The sequence below is a fragment of the Hevea brasiliensis genome, chromosome 2, assembly GCF_030052815.1.
Source record: "Hevea brasiliensis isolate MT/VB/25A 57/8 chromosome 2, ASM3005281v1, whole genome shotgun sequence".
Lineage (NCBI taxonomy): Eukaryota > Viridiplantae > Streptophyta > Magnoliopsida > Malpighiales > Euphorbiaceae > Hevea > Hevea brasiliensis.
Window position 1 is genome coordinate 2,665,918 of NC_079494.1, and position 18,624 is coordinate 2,684,541.

The 18,624-nt window shown below is 32.6% G+C and overlaps 2 protein-coding genes, 1 long non-coding RNA gene and 3 other non-coding genes across 13 annotated transcripts; 4 read left to right on the forward strand and 2 right to left on the reverse strand.

Annotated features, from left to right (window-relative positions):
- Window positions 1-5,423: 5,423 nt before the first annotated feature.
- Window positions 5,424-8,572, reverse strand: LOC110673758 (bZIP transcription factor 29). 2 transcript variants are annotated; one of them, XM_021836941.2, is made up of 4 exons: window positions 7,242-8,572; window positions 7,042-7,174; window positions 6,872-6,956; window positions 5,424-5,812 (listed from the first exon to the last, which is right to left on the reverse strand). In XM_021836941.2, the coding sequence occupies exons 1-4, from the start codon at window positions 8,342-8,344 to the stop codon at window positions 5,652-5,654; spliced, it is 1,482 nt and encodes a 493-aa protein (XP_021692633.2). In that variant the 5' UTR covers window positions 8,345-8,572; the 3' UTR covers window positions 5,424-5,651. The 2 variants fall into 2 exon arrangements, with proteins under 2 accessions (XP_021692633.2, XP_021692632.2); XM_021836940.2 differs by having other exon boundaries at window positions 5,424-5,830; window positions 7,242-8,571.
- Window positions 8,573-8,631: 59 nt separating this feature from the next.
- Window positions 8,632-10,319, forward strand: LOC131171909 (uncharacterized). The gene is made up of 2 exons (XR_009142567.1): window positions 8,632-9,738; window positions 9,877-10,319. It is a non-coding gene; the product is annotated as an uncharacterized LOC131171909 (long non-coding RNA).
- On the forward strand, window positions 9,028-9,107 carry LOC131178250 (small nucleolar RNA snoR64a). The gene has a single exon (XR_009147384.1). It is a non-coding gene; the product is annotated as a small nucleolar RNA snoR64a (small nucleolar RNA).
- On the forward strand, window positions 9,179-9,271 carry LOC131178251 (small nucleolar RNA snoR20a). Its single transcript, XR_009147385.1, has one exon. It is a non-coding gene; the product is annotated as a small nucleolar RNA snoR20a (small nucleolar RNA).
- LOC131178242 (small nucleolar RNA R38) lies at window positions 9,344-9,431 on the forward strand. Its single transcript, XR_009147375.1, has one exon. It is a non-coding gene; the product is annotated as a small nucleolar RNA R38 (small nucleolar RNA).
- Window positions 10,320-10,605: 286 nt separating the features above from the next.
- On the reverse strand, window positions 10,606-13,758 carry LOC110673742 (protein BASIC PENTACYSTEINE6). Of its 7 annotated transcripts, none has more exons than XM_021836922.2 (4): window positions 13,603-13,758; window positions 12,302-12,372; window positions 12,039-12,197; window positions 10,606-11,835 (listed from the first exon to the last, which is right to left on the reverse strand). In XM_021836922.2, the coding sequence occupies exons 3-4, from the start codon at window positions 12,105-12,107 to the stop codon at window positions 10,888-10,890; spliced, it is 1,017 nt and encodes a 338-aa protein (XP_021692614.1). In that variant the 5' UTR covers window positions 12,108-12,197; window positions 12,302-12,372; window positions 13,603-13,758; the 3' UTR covers window positions 10,606-10,887. The 7 variants fall into 7 exon arrangements, with proteins under 7 accessions (XP_021692614.1, XP_021692610.1, XP_021692616.1 ...); XM_021836918.2 differs by having other exon boundaries at window positions 12,039-12,203; XM_021836924.2 differs by having other exon boundaries at window positions 12,302-12,342; window positions 13,603-13,757.
- Window positions 13,759-18,624: the final 4,866 nt, after the last annotated feature.

Below are 18,624 nucleotides of genomic sequence, written 5' to 3' on the forward strand. Positions count from 1 at the left end.
GAGAGAAACAAGAACGAAGTGGGTATAATCATAGACAGAACATTGAAAGACGCAGTAGTAGCTGTGAAAAGAGTAGGAGATAGAATTATACTAGTAAAGCTAGTACTAGAAGGAGAAACAATAAATATAGTTAGTGCTTATGCCCCACAAATAGGACTAGACAGTGAGAGTAAACAAAGGTTTTGGGAAGATATGGATGATTTAATGCAAAGCATACCGAATGAAGAGAATGTTTTCATTAGTGGAGATTTGAATGGACATGTAGGAAGTGATAGGCAAGGTTATGAAAATATTCATAGAGGTTTTGGTTTTGGCAATCGAAATGAGGAGGGAAAAAGCGTCATGGATTTTGCTATGGCATACGACCTAATACTAGCAAATACCTACTTTATAAAAAGAGAGTCACATTTAGTGACTTTCAAAAGTGGGCAACATAGAAGCCAAATCGACTTCCTCTTAACCAGGAAGACAAATAGAGCTCTATGCAATGATTGCAAGGTCATTCCAAGAGAGGCTTTAACAAGTCAACATAGGTTGGTGGTCTTGGATGTCAAGTTTAGGAACAATTCAAGTAAGGTCAGAAGAAATAGTGTAGCTCGAACAAAGTGGTGGGAGTTCAAAGGAGTAAAGCAAATGAAGTTCAAAAATGAGCTTCTCGAGTCCGAAGTATGGAAGCTAGATATGGAGGCCAATGATATGTGGACACAGATGGCATCAAAGATTAGAGAAGTAGCTAGAAAATTACTTGGAGAGTCTAAAGGACATGGACCACCCTCAAAAGAGAGATGGTGGTGGAATGAGGAAGTACAAAAGGCAGTGAAGAGAAAAAGGGAATGGTATAAGAAATTACCTAAATGTGATAATAATAAGGCATATGAACAGTACAAGATAGCAAAGAAAGAGGTAAAAAAGGCAGTTAGTCAAGCAAGAGCACAGGCCTTTGAAAAGTTATATGAGAAACTTGGAACTAAAGAAGGGGAGAAAGATATTTATAGATTAGCAAGGAGTAGAGAAAGGAAATGTCAAGATCTCAATCAAGTTAGGTGCATTAAGGATAAAGAAGGAAAAGTGTTTGTGAAAGATGAGGACATTAAAGAAAGATGGAGAAATTATTTTAATGATCTCTTTAATAATAGTCAAAATGGAAATAGCGTGAATATAGATTTTAGAACAATAGAAAAGAATGTAAATTATACTAGAAGGATTAGATCTTTAGAAGTAAAGGAAGCACTTAAGAGAATGAAAGTGGGTAAAGCCTGTGGACCCGATGAAATACCAATTGAAGTGTGGAAGTATTTGGGAGATATGGGAGTGGCATGGTTAACTAAATTATTTAATAAGATTCTAAACTCAAAGAAAATGCCTGATGAATGGAGGAAGAGTATTTTAGTACCTATTTTTAAAAATAAGGGAGACATACAGAGTTGCTCAAACTATAGGGGAATTAAACTCATGAGCCATACTATGAAGTTGTGGGAGAGAGTTGTGGAGCATCGACTACGTCATGATACTTCTATCTCTCTCAATCAATTTGGTTTCATGCCTGGTCGTTCAACTATGGAAGCGATCTTTCTCATTAGAAGCTTGATGGAGAAATATAGAGATGTGAAGAAAGATCTACACATGATTTTTATTGATTTTGAGAAGGCTTATGATAGTGTTCCAAGAGAGGTCTTATGCAATGTGTTAGAACAAAAGAAGGTATCTATTAGGTACATACAAGTATTGAAAGATATGTATGAAAGAGTAACTACTATTATGCGCACAGTGGGAGGGGACACAAGAGATTTTCCGATCTCAATTGGATTACACCAAGGATCAGCCATAAGCCCTTACCTTTTTACATTAGCTTTAGATGAACTGACGAAACATATACAAGAGAGTATTCCTTGGTGCATGATGTTTGCGGATGATATTGTTCTGATAGATGAGACACGAGAAGGAGTCAATAGGAAGCTAGAACTTTGGAGAAGTACTCTAGAGTCAAAGGGTTTTAAGTTAAGTAGAACGAAGACAGAATACATGCATTGCAGGTTCAGTGAAGGCCAAACTAATGATAGGGAAGGAGTTAGTTTGAATGGAGTGGTACTGTTCCAAAGTAATCACTTTAAATATCTAGGCTCAATCCTTCAAGTAGATGGGGGATGTGAGGAGGATGTTAGTCATAGAATTAAAGCCGGATAGTTGAAGTGGAGACGTGTCACGGGAGTTTTATGTGATCGTAAGATTCCCAATAAATTAAAAGGAAAATTTTACCGTATAGCCATACGACCGGCTATATTATATGGTAGTGAGTGTTGGGCACTGAAAGAGTCGTATGCATCTAAGTTAAGAGTTGCAGAGATGAGAATGTTAAGGTGGATGAGTGGCTATACTAGACTAGATAAAGTCCGTAATGAAAGTATTAGAGAAAAGGTAGGAGTTGTGCCAATTGAAGATAAGTTGAGAGAAGGGAGATTAAGGTGGTTTGGTCATGTGAAGCGTAGACATACGGAGGCTCCAGTTAGACAAGTAGAGCACATTAGGTTAGAGGATAGAAAGAAAAAAAGAGGTAGACCTAAATTGACTTGGAGGAGAGTAGTACAACATGACTTAGAAGTATTACACATTTATGAGGATTTAATCCAAAATCGTTCAGAGTGGAAAAAGCGAATCCATATAGCCGACCCCAAATTTTTGGGATAAAGGCTTAGTTGAGTTGAGTTGAGTTGAGTGAATAAGAACAAAAGTGTTAATAATGATAAAAACTTAGAACGAAAATATTTATAATGTTAAAAACTCATGAATAAAAGTATTTAAAAGTTAAGAAAATAAGTAGGGGATAAAAAAATACATAACAATATCAAAATTTAGCGACGTTGTCATCTATTTTTCCAAATAAATTGGCTAAGTATTAATTATGGCATACCAAAATGATGAAAAAGTATTTCTAATTTTATATTTTATTTGATAAATTAAAAAAAAAATCATCATCTTAAACTTTGATTATTTTTTTTTAGAATCATATATAAGAGTCTATTAAAAATATATTAACATTCAATTTAATTTTAATTAAAAATTAAATTTTTACCAATCAGCTTTGCTTTTCTTTTAAGGCTTAGAATAAAAAAGCTTATTTATGTGAAATATATTCAGTTTTTTTTTTCTTAATATTTTTTTGGGATATAATTTTGTAAAATAATAAAATAAATTTTTTAGATTTTAAAAACATAAATTTTTACAGTGGAAGAACTAGAATATTTAATTTAATGAGCTAATTGATTGAATAATTGTTCTTAAAATTTTATTTAAAAAATTCTATTTAAAATCATTAACTTTTTATATTTTTTTTATTAACTTTATGTAATGGAAAAAATTATTTTCCTTGAATTTTTAACAAATTATAATGAATAAATGAAATTTGTAATTTAAATAAGTAAATTATTATATTATTATTGTAATGGAGGTCTAAAATTTAGATTTTTTTTAAATTAATTGTAATAAGATTTTTTTTTTTTAATAGATAACTATAATGGGAAGCCTAAAAAAGTATAATACCAAATTAGTGTTAAGATTAGGAGGTAGAAATTATAAGCATTGCAAATTATAGACATTGGGGGTAATAATTTAAATTTAAAATTATACTATTATTTCTATAATTATTTTATCAACCAATGATTTAGGATTTTTTTTTAACTTTAAATATTTTAAAATTTTTATTTATTTAAATAACAAATATTATAAAAATCATAAAAAAAAAAACTTTATCATGCCTTCTACAGCCCCCACCAATACCATAACTTCTCCCTTTTATATGTCTACATATAAATATATATAGATGGTAATATTTAGTTAATTAGTATTAGAAAAATATCATAACTAAATCTTAGGGCTTATTTTGTAGTGAGTAAAAAGAGTAGAAAATGGTAAGGGAAATTAAAAATAAATAAATAAATAATTTTCTTATTTTGTTAAAAGCAAAAAAAAAAATTCCTTATTTTACATGAAGAAAAAGAAAATGAACAAAAAAATTGTAAATATTTTTAAGGAAAATTTAAGCATTTTGAGCCATTTCTAAATTGTGGCTCAAAATGGTTCAAAACATTAATTTTCTGTTTTCTCTTTATGCCATTTTTTTTTTCTTCTAATTTCCTGTTTTCTCTTTATGTCATTTTTTTTTTCCTTTAATTTTCTATTTTCTTTTTATGTCATTTTTTTCCTTTAATAGTTATTTTTTTAATATAATTTTATTTATTCAATATAAATGTAATAGTAAAAATGTAATAATTTTTTTGCTTATTTTTCTTTCCATAAAATTAAATAAATTACTTTATTTCTTTTCATTTTACTTTTGTTATGAAAAAAAAATTAAGAAAATTAATAACTCTTTATAAAGATTTTACTTTTCTTATAATTTCACTCATTTTTTTTTTGACTTTCCTCTTTAGAAAACAAGCTTAAGGAAAACTGAACAAGAAAAAGTATGTGAAATTATAAGAAAATTAAAATTCTATGAAAATAAAAATTATTATTTTCTTTCCTTAGCTTTTCCATAGGTAAAATAAAGGAAAGAAAGTTATTTTTATATTTTCATATTTTGATAAAGGAAAAAAGAGATGAGATGAAATTATTGCATTTTTACTATTATACTGATATTAAATAAAAAGATTATATTAAAAAATAGTTGTTGGATGGAAATAAATGTATAGAGGGAAAATATAAAATTTAACATTGTTTTCACTATTTTTCATCCAATTTGGACGTAAAATAAATTGACTCAATATGATCTTTAACATTTTTCGCACAAATACTCATAACTTTTTTTTTTTAAATTTTACCCTTCCCCATTTTACAATTAAATTTTTAAATTTTATTTCTTGATTTTCTTCTTTTGACAAAATAAGATAATTATCTTTTTTTTTTCTTTCATTTTCTCCACCATTTTCCTCTCCTTTTTCCTTACTATTATTGATTATAATGTCTCTTTATGTCTAAGTATTGCAACCAAACATTAAATCATTTTTCAAATAATATTCTCTTTGAAAAACAATTTTCTAAGACAAGTAAATTTTAGCTAAAAAAGGCTTAACTCAAGAAATTAATTACATTCATTCTGTAAAGACGAAACTCAATCCGCAATAGTTCCCAATTTCACTAGTCATGTGGTAAAGGTGGATGCCAGAATAAACAAAGAAGGGAGGTCAATGTAGTGCCTGTTTGACATTGCGTTTGGAAGTTCTAAATTGTTTTTCTGAATAAAAATATCATTTTATATACTGTTGAAAAAAATAGTTTGAAAAAAAATGTTTTGTTATTTTAATGTTTTTATAACTAAAACTTATCAAATTTATTTTTAAATTATTTTTTAATACTCCCTAATTAGTATATCTAAAAAAGTGATTTTCTCAATAGCAATTCCAATAGTCATACTAAACAGGCCAGAAAAAAAAAGGAGAGGATGCGTTTGGCAAATGCAAAACATACAAATTACAAACCCCAATGAACAGATTAATGGTGTGATAATATCCCCCCAACAAAAATTCCCCACAAAAAGAAAAAAGAGAAAAATGCTAATGAAATACAGGAATTTGAATTTCTATATGACTTTAGACTATGCTGATCTCTAATCAGGATAAGACACTGTGCAATTGGAATGAGCAAACAGCCAATGGTTAATGCCGATGTTGCTGTCTCAGTTGCAATTCTTTCTGCTGTTGCTGGAAATGATATCTGTTGAGTTGAGTGGGTTGCTGAAGATGATCAATGGAAACTTGCTGATAGGTGTCTCCCTTGAGCTCTGCAGCTGCAAGCCTTAGGTGCTGAACCTCTGCAACTAATGTTTCATTTAAAGCTGCCATATCAGACAGGCCAGATACAATAAATAAATCTGGTAATCCCAAGCAGCCTATGACATCCAAAGGATTCTAATACATCACAACGAAGTTTGATAAGTTAGAGTTGCAGGGACTGACGCGATTGGGTCACCCAAGGTACTAAGGTGGGGATCATGGCATCAATACCCAGAATCACTCCCCAAGAACCAATAGAAGAAAAAATATACATACATAAAAATATGAGATGAAAAATTATTCACAACTGCATTGAGATGAAAATGCAAAATCAATACCAATAAGAGAATTTTCAGGATGTTCTCTTTGGCTTCAAAGAATCAGCCAGTGTATATTCCTCCACATTGCCATAGTGCAAGTGTTAATCATAATCCAAGACCATCTTGGGGTGCAGGACTTATTTTAACCATTATTCTTCTTTTAGCCATTCTAATAGTAGAAAACTCAACACATGGTTCCTCCTCTTACCAGCTCTAAATATTTAACAAATCAGGCTGCATTGATTGTATATCATTCTCAACACAAGTAAAAGATTGACAAGGCCATCAGCATGAACCATGACAAGAGTAGTCATCTTTCTTTGACCACAATGGTTGCATAAGGCCATTCATTGTCAAACAAAAGGAAAGGTTGTTCTCTACTCATTTTCCAAACAATTTGAATCATAGACTACTAACTTACAAAATCAGAAACAGCTTACCTCCGTGTTTTATTTTTCCTACTTGTAAGACACAAACTTTTGGGGATAAACATGCAAAAGAAAATCATCCTTCAGGTGAGATTAAATCAGCAATTATAGAAGTCAAGCAATACAATAATACCTTGTGACCACCTAAGGCAAAAGAAAATGCTACTGAAAGCAATCTAGTAAGCTAACTCAAAGTATTGCGAGGAGCCAAAAAAGAGACATGAAGGAACTATGTGTTTGCACTCAAATGTGATAAATCTAACAAAACATTGATATGAAAACATTTTTTAACAAAATAGTAATGAAAAGATAATAGTTTGCATAAGAAGCTGGCAATACAGAAAAGAAAACCTACCATCTTTGAGTTTGGCTTGCTGTTCCATTGCCTGAAGACAGAATTTCAATTCATTGTTCTGGCTTGTAAGAGCTGCAGAATCTCGCTGGAGTGTACAGAAGTAACAATATGATGAACATAACGAAAAGACTAAAAAGAAATTTTGGGAATATTTAGATAAATTCTAATACCTGTAGTGCCGTAACCTGAGCAGACAACGTAGTTGCTTCTGCCTGTAAAGTTTGCACCTTGTGCTCTAATTCTGAAATGTACCGCGTTTTCCGCTCTTTGGAGCGGGCTGCTGACAGACGATTGGCTAAAATCCTGAAACGAACAAAACAAATTTTGGTAAATATACACAATGAGTGGAAAAAAGTTGAGGCAAAAATACCTTTTGGCACGTTTGGGGTCAGCCATCGCAATCTCTGCAAGTTTCTCGTTTGCCATTATCTTTTTCAGCTCTTCTTCAGTGAATTCGGCATTTCCAAGTTCCAAATTGAACTTGGCCAACTTCCCATCCATTAAATTTGTTGGCGACTGCTGGCTCCTTTGAGCCCCGAGGGGAGGAAATTTCAAAGACTCACCATCAAACTGCAAATTTCCCATGTAGCTATCCATTGAAACACTTCTATAATGCCGGGAAGCCCGTGCAATATCTCCATCGGCACTTCTCTTAAGCCCTTCTTTTATTCTACTTTCCACTTCATTATCACTGCTTTCAGCTCCATTTGTCTTTGTGCCACTTACTATGCTATCCAAATCCTTATGCTCAATCCCAGACGAGTTCAATGTATCCATATTATCAACATTCACGCAAGCATTTAAGAAGTCAATTACAGCCTCTCCCTCATATTTCCCATCTCCATTGTCATTTCCATCCCTACTCCACTCCAATTCCCGCTTCACCAACTCGCTCGACTTTTCCATCCCTGAATTTTCCCTTCTAGAAGAAGAACGATCCAAAGCTCCTCTTCTCCCAATAGGCATCAACTGGGGGGAAGATTGGATCATTGCAGAGAATCCTAAGGGGATACTATCACTCATTGACCGCCTATGTCCTCTGCGAGAGGGCAAGCTCTCATTGACCCGTAAACCATTAGTTCTGGTAAGTGGAGAAGGAATCGATATCATCCCATGAGAATCCCCAGCACCTTTATCTTCCATTAAAATATCAGTCAAAACAGGGTGAGATTGATTGGACCCAGATGACACGCAAGGCAAAGGACTCAATGGAGGCAAGCAATCGAGCGAAAACACAGCCGATTGAGACAAGGACCTCGAATGGGAAGGCCCTCGGCACAAATTCTGCGAACCCGAACGAGAGGCCATAATCTGTGGATTATTTGGGTGAGAAGGAGGCACACCGATTCTCTTGCTGGTATCAGGACCAAGATTAGACGAAGATTGACGCATAGCAGAGCCACCCATTCGAGAAACACCAAATGTTGATTGAAGTATTTGTATACCGTATCCACTTTCACTGCCACCCTTCATTTCAGCACACCAGGAGAAAACCTCTGGAGCTCAAAAAGCAGCAAAACAACTTGTAGATGAACTGAAATCCTACAAAATTTCCGCTTTAATCGATACAGTGATTTGCAAAAACCCAAAAAAAAAAGGGTACAATGAATCTTAGTAACGAAGAAGATGTTGGATAAATAGATTGTGTCCGTGGCGGTAATTACACAGGACGTTCACAAAGTTATTGTCCAGACGCACAGCATGGGACACAACAAAACAAACCTGAAATATTTTAAGTCGTCTGTCTCACGGCACGTAAATACCACGTGATGACGTAGCTTCTTTCTTTATTTCACCATGGAAAAAAGAAATTGGGCTTGATGATGCCGCTCACAAGCCCATATCAGGTTCTTTGGGCCATCAGGGAATTAATGGGCCCATCTCAAAAATTAAAAATCCATTCCACGTCTAAAATCCTAGCCGTTGGATCAACAGCAACCAATCCCTTATATTGAGGAGACCTCCGGTCTTTTTCGTTCCTGGAGCTAAAACCCTAGCTCGCTACGGATTGGCGTCTCTTGAATCTACACAAAGCGTTCCTTTACTGATCTACTTTCGAAAAACAGTCGTTCTTGAAGCTTTTCCTTTCTTGAACACTTCATTTGGTTTTCAATTTCTTGCTTTAGATTTATAATTGAAGAGAGGGCAAATGACGAATCATATGCCGATACGTTGAATGCTCAGACATTTGATTTGAGTATTATGATTCTTATTCTTTAATAGGAAGATCCGATGCCTTGCTAATTTTGCTTTAATTTTTGCCTTTTTTTCTGGGTTTGTAATTTAATCGTGGATTTCAGTCCTGAAGCCATTGATGACTCTTTGTAGTTCAATCGAAATGCAAGTCAACAAGCTTGCATAAATGTTGAAATAATTTTATGAACTAGGACGGTCTGAGGCTTTTTCGTGTTTTGCTTTTCTTTATTTACTATTTTCTCTAATTTGGGGATGTCCTCTCGTTGGTCTATACAGTGTTGTGTGTGATGAGAAATGTAAATTATCACACAGTTATCCCTGTCTGATACATTTTTGTGCTGATTACATGTTATCTGACACAAACACTGTTGGTTTTCATCGCAAACTCTCAAAAGAATTTTCCTTTTAATGCTATTGGTTTTGATTAAATTTTTAAATTTAATAATATTTGCAGGTTAGTAGTTTTTTTTTGGATTTTGGTAAATCTTAATTTTTCTACTGTAAATGATAACCTAAATAGATTGGTTAATTTCCCTTTGGACAATTGTTTCTACTCTGGGCTCAGCTGCAGAATGCTGGCTGCAAGTGATTGTTGTTTATGATGCTACAGTTGGTCAGACCAGATTGCTCCAGCATACATACTGTATTAGGGGACTTGAAACAATAATAAGGTCTGCTTTAAATTGTGAAATTATTTATAGGAGCTGTTGAAAATTTTTTATCTAAACCTGATTCATGATTAAACCTGATCCATGATCAAGAGGTATGATGTAGTATGAAATCCACCTATTTTGATTGTGATCTCACAGGTTTTGTGATAGGAATTCAGCTAAAGGCCTTTAGAAGATGAGATTCATGGCCAAAAACATTAAGAGTATATCACAGAAGAAAAAGGGATGAACTAGGAATGGGAAATAGAGATGAAAGTTTTGGACACAAGGGAACTTATTCAGTTAAAGGGTTCTGCAGGGGCAGTGCCACATGGAATGGACCAACAGAATGGTGGGATGAGAGACCTGCGTTAACGGGAACTTGCATAGCAGAAAAAAGTAGGGAATTTTTATTTTGAAGTCGGCTATCTGCTTGGACTAGCTCTGCTAGTATGGGAGTAGTCTCCGGGATCTCTTGTTCGTTATTTTCTTTGCTATGAATTAAGAAGGCGAGGGAGATAGATAATTGTATGGAGAAAGCTTAATTGTAAACCGCTATTTTGCCATTCTCATTGCAATACAGTTTCAGTTATTCAAATTCACTATTTGATTTTACATTCAGTTGTTCCTAACATCATTTATCTCTTAATGCTGCATGGTTAATCTAGTCCAGGCAACTGTGAGCATGCAATCTTGATAAAGGATCTCTAGTCGTAGAGATTCTGAAGAACAGACGAAGAATCGATCATTGTATCGTCCCCATTACTCTTGTCAGGTGTAATTACTTTGTCCTCTAATAATATGCATCAATAATGTCCCGTATATCCTAGAATCTGAAGTTATCTGAATGATTTAAAGAAAAAACAATAAAAAAAATGATCTGAAACATGATCAAAACTTTCGTATGCCTACATGGCGCCATTCTATTGTAAATTAACACTTCTAATTGCCCAACACTAACGAGACCCCTCACAATTAACTAGTGTTACAAGGATAAACTACTCAAATACACCCCACTTCAATACAACTACCTGATACCGTTGCTTGTGCCTGTTATCAAATTATTATTATTTTATCCGACAGCAAATATGAAAAATTGAGGATACATACAGCATATCTTAAGACTACATGCCATTTCTATATTTTCTATCCACTCAATTCGAAATTCTTCTACTTGATTGTGATGTAGCGATTAGTCCCATGCTTGGCCCAGTGGTCCTTGAGATCAACTGGATTTGAGAGGTCATAGCCTTCAGCGGCAAGCCGGCTAAGTAGTTTGCTGAAAGCACTTCCACTCATCTTTCTTCCACCCACACGGGCGTGCCGCTTATTTGGCACAGCAGGCAATGGATACATGGATAGAGCGGTTGTGCAACATGAAGACTGCCATCCACCACTTCCCCATTTATAGCACTGCCTAAACACTCCAGTGCAAGAGCATACTGGTGCAGGCATGGTCGACTCATCAAATGCAATCTGGTTCAACCCCAAATCTTGACCTTTCCAATCAGACTTAGAGGCAACCAACTGCTTATTCAAATCATCACCCTCACCAGCCATATCCTGCTCATTCTTCCACTCATGTGATTTGCCAAACATGATTTTGTCCAAGTCTTCATTCTCCCTCTTAACTTTCCTTGGAGATTTGGAAGTCTTTTTGTTAGGTGGCATCACCTTGGCATCTTTGGCATCTTTGGATCGTTTACCACGCCGTGACTTTGCAGCCTCAGAACCAACAGGTGACATTGGGAGAGTGTCGTTTGTCTGCATTTCCCTAGTACCATATGAAGCTTCATTTGAGTGGGGCACATGATGAGCATGCTGCTGTGGGTGGTGCATATGCTTCACCCCACGTGAGAATCCTGGCGGACAAGAGGACACATTAGCACTTGCCATGGAGTTCTCTCGATATTGAAGAGCGGCTATAGCATTATCTCGTTCCATTATGGCATTATTTCTCTCAGCAATGGCTGAGTCTCGCTGAAGGAATGCCATATCACGCTCCGCAATAGCTGCTTTCTTTTCCGAAATAGCCATATTTCTCTCATGAATAGCAGCATCTCTTTCAGCCATGATGGCCATGATCTGTTTCATTGAAGGCTGAGCTTGGATCAACCACTGCAATGAAAAAAGAGAATAACAACAATCAGAAGCAGCAATTTACAATGCATCTATGTTAAGTCTATCTCTCTCTTTGATAAAGGAATAAAGCACTATTGGTCAAATCCATAGCCTCTACTCAAACCTTCACTCCGACTAACCACCTCACTCCCTAGGTTAAAACAAATACTTGTTGCCTGCAGAAGACTACTTCTATATACCTGACCCTGTGCTGTTTTATACTGATCTGCTTTATGCCTTCCATTTTCACGATGCCCACCATCATCCATTGCAGCCCACAAGTGGCAACAATTGCTACAACCTCTACCTCAAGTGCAGTGCTGAGTCAATTGAATATTGGACAGTTACTTCTATAAATCCTGCATCTTAAAGGATAGAAAAAAAAAATTTATTCAAAAATTCTTCTACAGAATATCACAAGAAGAAAGGAGCAAGTAATTCCTCTACTATGCCAAAACATTACCATGGGCATTCAGAATGAAGTAAGAGCGCTTCCTTTGCAAACTTTCCTGCATAAGAAATACATTATTTATCCTACATCACAAGAAGAAATTTCCAACATTTAATAGGAGTAAAAATCTTAAATGGCACTCTTCAACTCTGTGTCCAAAGATTCAAAAATGGGAGGGAAAAGGCATGACCAGAATGTGTTAGTAGAAATGCATATGCATCTGTTTGTGCAAAAGCCTATGTCTAGCTGCTCCAAAATCTATGACTGGAGAGTAGTATATGGATATTACACTTGGGTAGAACAATGCCTAATTAAATTTGACATATCAAATGAACATTTTAGGGGATAAAATGAAAGAGAAAAACAAAGAGTCTCAGGATTTTGCACTTCAAAATCAGCATGTGTTAAAATGCTGATACAATTATGATTGGTAGAATCAAATTCTAACCCTAATGGCCCCACTTCACTTAAGTATTACCATATGAAAATATGAGAATGAAAAGGTTGAGAGAATAGACTATGAACAATCTAAAAATGATCTTTCTCAGTCCAAATGGACATTTTTGTTCTAAGCATATTACATTACAATCAACCCATTAGCTAATCTATGATCCAAAATTTCAACGAAAGCCAACCATGCAAAACACCAAATCTCAGGGGCCTTGATAGATCAAAGACAAGCACAGCAAATATGACACCAAATATAGTTGGAATGAGGAAAAATCCTTGTATTTATCAAATGAATTCATCCATAAAATATTCAATTATCTGCGTAACTCGTATCCCTCTCAAATAAATATCGTCCTGCGATAATACATCAATTGTACATAAACCAAGTTGCCAAGCACAAATCAGCATTTGTAGACTCAATTAACTCCAACAACAAACTAAAGATTCAATTTTCCCCCTAGTCAAACAAAGGAAACGAATCCATAATCCTCTCCAAACCTCAAACCAAATACAAAATCAAGCATTCAAAATCCATCTCTGAACCAACCTATACAGTATCACTAAAACGCAAACCACTAGAACCCCTAGGAATCTAAACCCACGAGGTCCGAAGAAGCAAGACTTCACTAGCACGCATTGAAAAACCAGAAATCAAGACCAAAATTAAACAAAGTGAACATCAAAGCAAGCTTCAATCGCTAAAAAAAAATCAACTTAAAGTAACAATAAATGAAAATGCTACTCGCGAATATGATAGGCACAAAGAGAAGAACTAGCAGAGAGTACAGAGAAAAACAAACAATCAATCAAACAAAGAAAGAACTAATATAGCAAATTTAAAAGTGAGAGAAATCGAAGCTTACATTAGAAGAGCCCAGACGGTGAAAGAGAGATTGAAAAACCCTAATTTACAGAAGAGGATGGGAAATCTGTGGAAGGAACAGTAGAAGAAGAGACGCAAAAGAATTTTTGCTTACTACGTTCTTTTTCCTTCAATAGGTGAGGGAGGGTTTTACCTTTCTTTGTCTTAGAAATAAAAATATTTGTTTTTTTTTCCCTAATTTATTTTTAAAAATAATTTAAAAAAAAATTCAACCAAATTCCCTTTAAATAAATAATAATAATTATTATTATTATTTATAAAAATAAAATTTAATTTATTGAAATAACTATAAATTAGTGAAATATTAAAAATATTTATTAGTTATTGCTTTTTCATTGGTACTTTGAAAGTAAATATGAGATATTTTTACAATTTATTAAAAATTTTATATTTTAATATATATATATATATATTCCAAATAAAATCTTCACTATTTTATATTCGTTAAATTTGTAGGAAAGTTAAAGAATTTATTAAAAGTATTTTTATGAAAATGATAATAATTTAATAATTAAAATTTTAAATAATTATACAATATTTTAAATTAATTTTTTAATTATATTTAAATATTATATTTTTATTAAAATATATTTTAAGCATATACAAAGGGATTTTTTTAGGGGATATATGTGTAAATATCTTTATAAATTATAAAAAATACATTTTTTTAAAAAAAAATATACATTTTCATTTATATAAGTAGAAAAAAATAATTTTTATAACATTTCCTTAAACTTTATTAGTATTTTAACTTCAATCTTTTAATTTTAATTTATTAATAAAAAATTTATCGACTTTAATTTTATTTCATAGATATCTCTTCAACATATTATAGCAAGTTTTAAGTTAAAAAAAAATAAAACCTTTTACTTCTTTTACACTCAAAACAATTGACTGTTTTAATTACTGAATTTAATATAAAAATATTAATATCATTATAATAACCTATTTTCTAAAAAAAATTGATGATTTATTCTTTATAACAAAATATTAAAAATATATTTTTAAATATTACACTGTAATTTAAAAGCTTCTTTTAATTTATAAACTTATTATTATAAATTAAAGGAATTTTTTAAAAAAAATAAAATTTTAAAGAGTTTTTAATAATAAATTAAAATAAAAAAAATTAAATAAAACATAGGGCAAAATTCAAAAGCACACTATAAAATTTACCTAAGTGAAAAAATATTACAACAATCTCTCCACCAGAATACATGCCCTGGCAAGTTACTGAGGCGGGGTCATTAATAGTAGATCGCCAAATGACCGCGTTAGAAAGGGCCCATGGGCCGTACTTTCTGCCGTTTCCAGCGCGGAAAACCCTCGAAATGCGCGTCTTCTGATTTATTTGGACTTTTCCACAATCGCCAATCATATTAACGGCGGAGAAGACTCCAACTTATTATATCACTGCATCAAAGAAGATGAGTTATTGAAAAATAAATTTTAGCTTAATAATTGGTATTAAAATTATTTTTAAATTTAAAATTTCGAATATCATAAAAAATGAAGATTTCTTTCACGAATTTGATTGAAATTTTTGTAATTTAATTCACTCATTTTATTTCTGCAATGAGCTGTGAATTAATTAAAATTATCTTTAAATTATATCAAAATTAATTAGGAATCGATTGATATAGTTTTAATTAAAATCAATTTTTTATTTAAAAAAAATATTTAAGATAATTTTAATGGCCGAATTTTATAAAACTCACACTGAATTAAAATTAAAATCATAATGAGTTTTTTTGAAATAAATTATTTATAAAAAAAATTAAAAAAATTTATACAATTATAGATGAATTTTCGATATGAACTTAATTAACTTGAACTCTTAAATTCAGATCAATCAGAAATAGACTGTTGTCTAGGTTTTCATGTACCTCCAATTTGGGCTTTTGGTATCTGTTCCCTATAGCCTCACCAACAAAACGTCCAAGACCCACCAGAAAAGACACATCAGAGTCTCAATTTAGCTTTCCTTGCCGTTGCAAGCACCATAGTCTAAGCTATGAAGGTCTTCAACCCTTGGAAAGCTCGAGAAAAGAACGAATGTGAAAATTAAAAAATTGACCAATGAATGGGTAGATCAAATGACAAATCTATAACTAGTGGCTGAGACGCCAAAATAACTGGGGTATGCATGATTTTCTAGCTAATGGTGAATGCATTTTGAAATAACAAGTAAATTGCGAGTGAAATTCAAATTATGAATACTTGAAATTTGAGTCAAACTCATTGATTAAGAGCTGAAATTCTCAAAAAGCACAAAAAAAAATGACAAACAAGACCATAATACTGTTATAGAGTTCACATGTGAGTGCATCCCTTATGCACCAAAATGAAGGAGAATATAGAATATTAAACCTATATTGACTTTTATATCTGACCAAATAAACTTTGCTTTGAGAGGACCTCTCTGCATAGTCGTAAGAAAAATAGTTGAGAAAGACTTTTCTCTCTTTTTGTTGTTTTTCTAAGGCACCAAGCCTTCTCTTTTATCAACTTTGTGGCCCTTCTCTATAGATAAAGGCTTTCCTATGCTCGAATAGTGGGTTCACCCTGCTCACCTCCAGATAATAGTAAATGTGTTTTATTTAATATTATGTCAAAGGTTGTTAGTGAGTTAATTTCACCAAACCTTAGCAAAGGCTCAACTGGTGTGGCTGTTTTCGCTAACAATTACATGCAGTGTGATGCTCTGACGAAATGTGCTTTGTATTTGTGATGATCCTTAAAGCTACCGTAATGTTGTGAGCCTTGCTATCATCCCCTCTTTTGGTTGTGTCTTCTTCGGCTATTTACTCATAGTCAAGCATGTATTTTTGTTTAGTTCAGGTTGGGATGGTTAGCTATGGTATTGCGGAGCTTTGTGAGGACTTGAATCGTTGGTTGTTCTTATCTGTCTAAACTTTCCTCTTCAATGCTTCATTTTGTATAGAATGGCTCTCCTGATAATGGTAACTCTCGTGTGCAGTGGCATTGTGCGTTTGTCTGCTATAATTGGCGAATTACCCTACGTTTTACCTACATTTAATCTCTAAGATTTGCTTAGACTTATAACTTAGTCCATATAATTTTAAAATCAAATAATTTAGTTCTATGCTATTAGAATTTCAATTAAATTACTGTTAATTTTAGTAAAAATAAATAAAATGTCCTTAACTCTAATTTCAATTTGAAAATAATTTAGTCATTGAGATTTTATTTTATCGATAATTTAGTTCTTGAAATTTGGTAAAACCTACAACTTAATATCTATAGTTTTAATACCAAATAATCTAGTCATTGATATTTTAATAAACCTATAAGTTAATTTCTACAATTAAAATCACCATTAATTCCCCATTAAATTTTGCAAAAATGACTAAATGTGTTTATGTTACAGTCCATTTTTTGAGCTGGACCAGCACTAAGACTTTGGTCAACATAAGATCTCTAAAACTCGTAGTAAACCTAATTATTTCTAACCCAATCATAAAGCCTATAAAATATAGTCTAATTTCAAAAAATCAAATGGACAGGGTTTGGTCATAAAATTGGACTATACAATGGGGAGCCTTAGCTCACCCGACCTGTAAACCAATAAAACAATAATATGGGGAGCTCAGCTCACCCTCACAATCTTCAAAGCAGATAAATAATCAAATAGGAACTCAGCTTTCTCATCCAAAGAAATTAATATCTCATGCATCTAAATATTTCTATATAAATAAGGTTACAATTTCAAAAATTTAGTTAATACAACTCCAGATAAGGATAATGCACTACTAGGATATGCGAGGTTCTATAATTTAACAAAAGATAATAAAAGTAAACTGAATTTTTCTGGTTTAACCTGCGAGAAAAAAAAAAAGAAGATAATTTTCAATAAGTCTACCTATCACTTGAGAAAAAAATTATTAAACAGGAGTGAGCATTCGACTCATAAAGTAAGATATTGACTTTAAATATAATTTCTATAACTATCTAAATCTAATGCATTCTTACGCATGAAATGCAACATTTACACATAATTTTAAACAATTCAAATAATATTCGCACAAAAGATAATTTGGAACACTTACACATCAGTATGTTACATCAACATATATATACATATACATATATATTGGAGCTGATCCCCTATACAACTCTCTTAATTAAATATCTGCCAACGAAATCAATTTAAACTTAATTTTCTCTTAATAATTCAAGTGCAGAGGTTAGCGGGATCAGCTTAAAGTTGTACTCACCCCAATTTATCTACGTATAAGGATCAAGCCCTAGTGAGTCAAGCTCCAGCTGTGACTACCCATCTTACCTATATCAATATCCACACTACATGCACACCAACACACACACAGCTCCAAATTACCTTAAGGCGACATCCACAATAATTTCATCAATAAAATATACAACACAAGGGTGTGCCTGGCATATATATATATAAGTGAATGCATGAGCATATCTTGAATATATAATAATAATATTAAAATTATAAATAAAATCAATATCTACTCACAGATTATCTAAATGTCACTGGGGCGGCTGAGAATATGAGAAAAATTGACTCGGATCACCTAAAAAATCATATTTAAAAAACTTATCAATATTAACTCAAAATTAAAAATTAAAGAGCCTAAGACACCCAATGTTTATGTCGGAAATTCAATAGAATTTTTTCTATACCTAAAACTTACCAAACCTGCAAAATAACTCAACTAGCACTCTTCAATCCAAAAGGTCTTAAGCCTACAACACAATAACTACACAATGGCTCTTATAGGCCTAACAAATCAATTAATTTTCATATATAATAATTATCTAAAAATTCAGGATATTATAATTTAGTTATATTTTCTACCTGAAAAATAATTTAACCCTCATTTAAAAAAATGAGTTTGGGTTTACATTCATATTTAATTTTATTTTTTAATATATATATTTATATACATATATACACACACTTTGTGGGTGTGAGTGCATGAGAGAGAGTGAAGAAAATTACTAAAATAGC

Bases quoted from the DNA above. Each gene is read 5' to 3' on its own strand.
- LOC110673758 (XM_021836940.2), bottom strand. From the start codon at position 8,344: ATGAAGGGTGGCAGTGAAAGTGGATACGGTATACAAATACTTCAATCA. The intron at 7,175-7,241 runs GTATTTTTGCCT...TGTTCGTTTCAG, and splicing joins GACCCCAAACGTGCCAAAAG to GATTTTAGCCAATCGTCTGT. The intron at 5,831-6,871 runs GTAGGTTTTCTT...CTGATATGGCAG, and splicing joins GCAAGCCAAACTCAAAGATG to CTTTAAATGAAACATTAGTT.
- LOC110673742 (XM_021836922.2), bottom strand. From the start codon at position 12,107: ATGGATGATGGTGGGCATCGTGAAAATGGAAGGCATAAAGCAGATCAG. The intron at 11,836-12,038 runs GTATATAGAAGT...TTTTCATTGCAG, and splicing joins ATAAAACAGCACAGGGTCAG to TGGTTGATCCAAGCTCAGCC.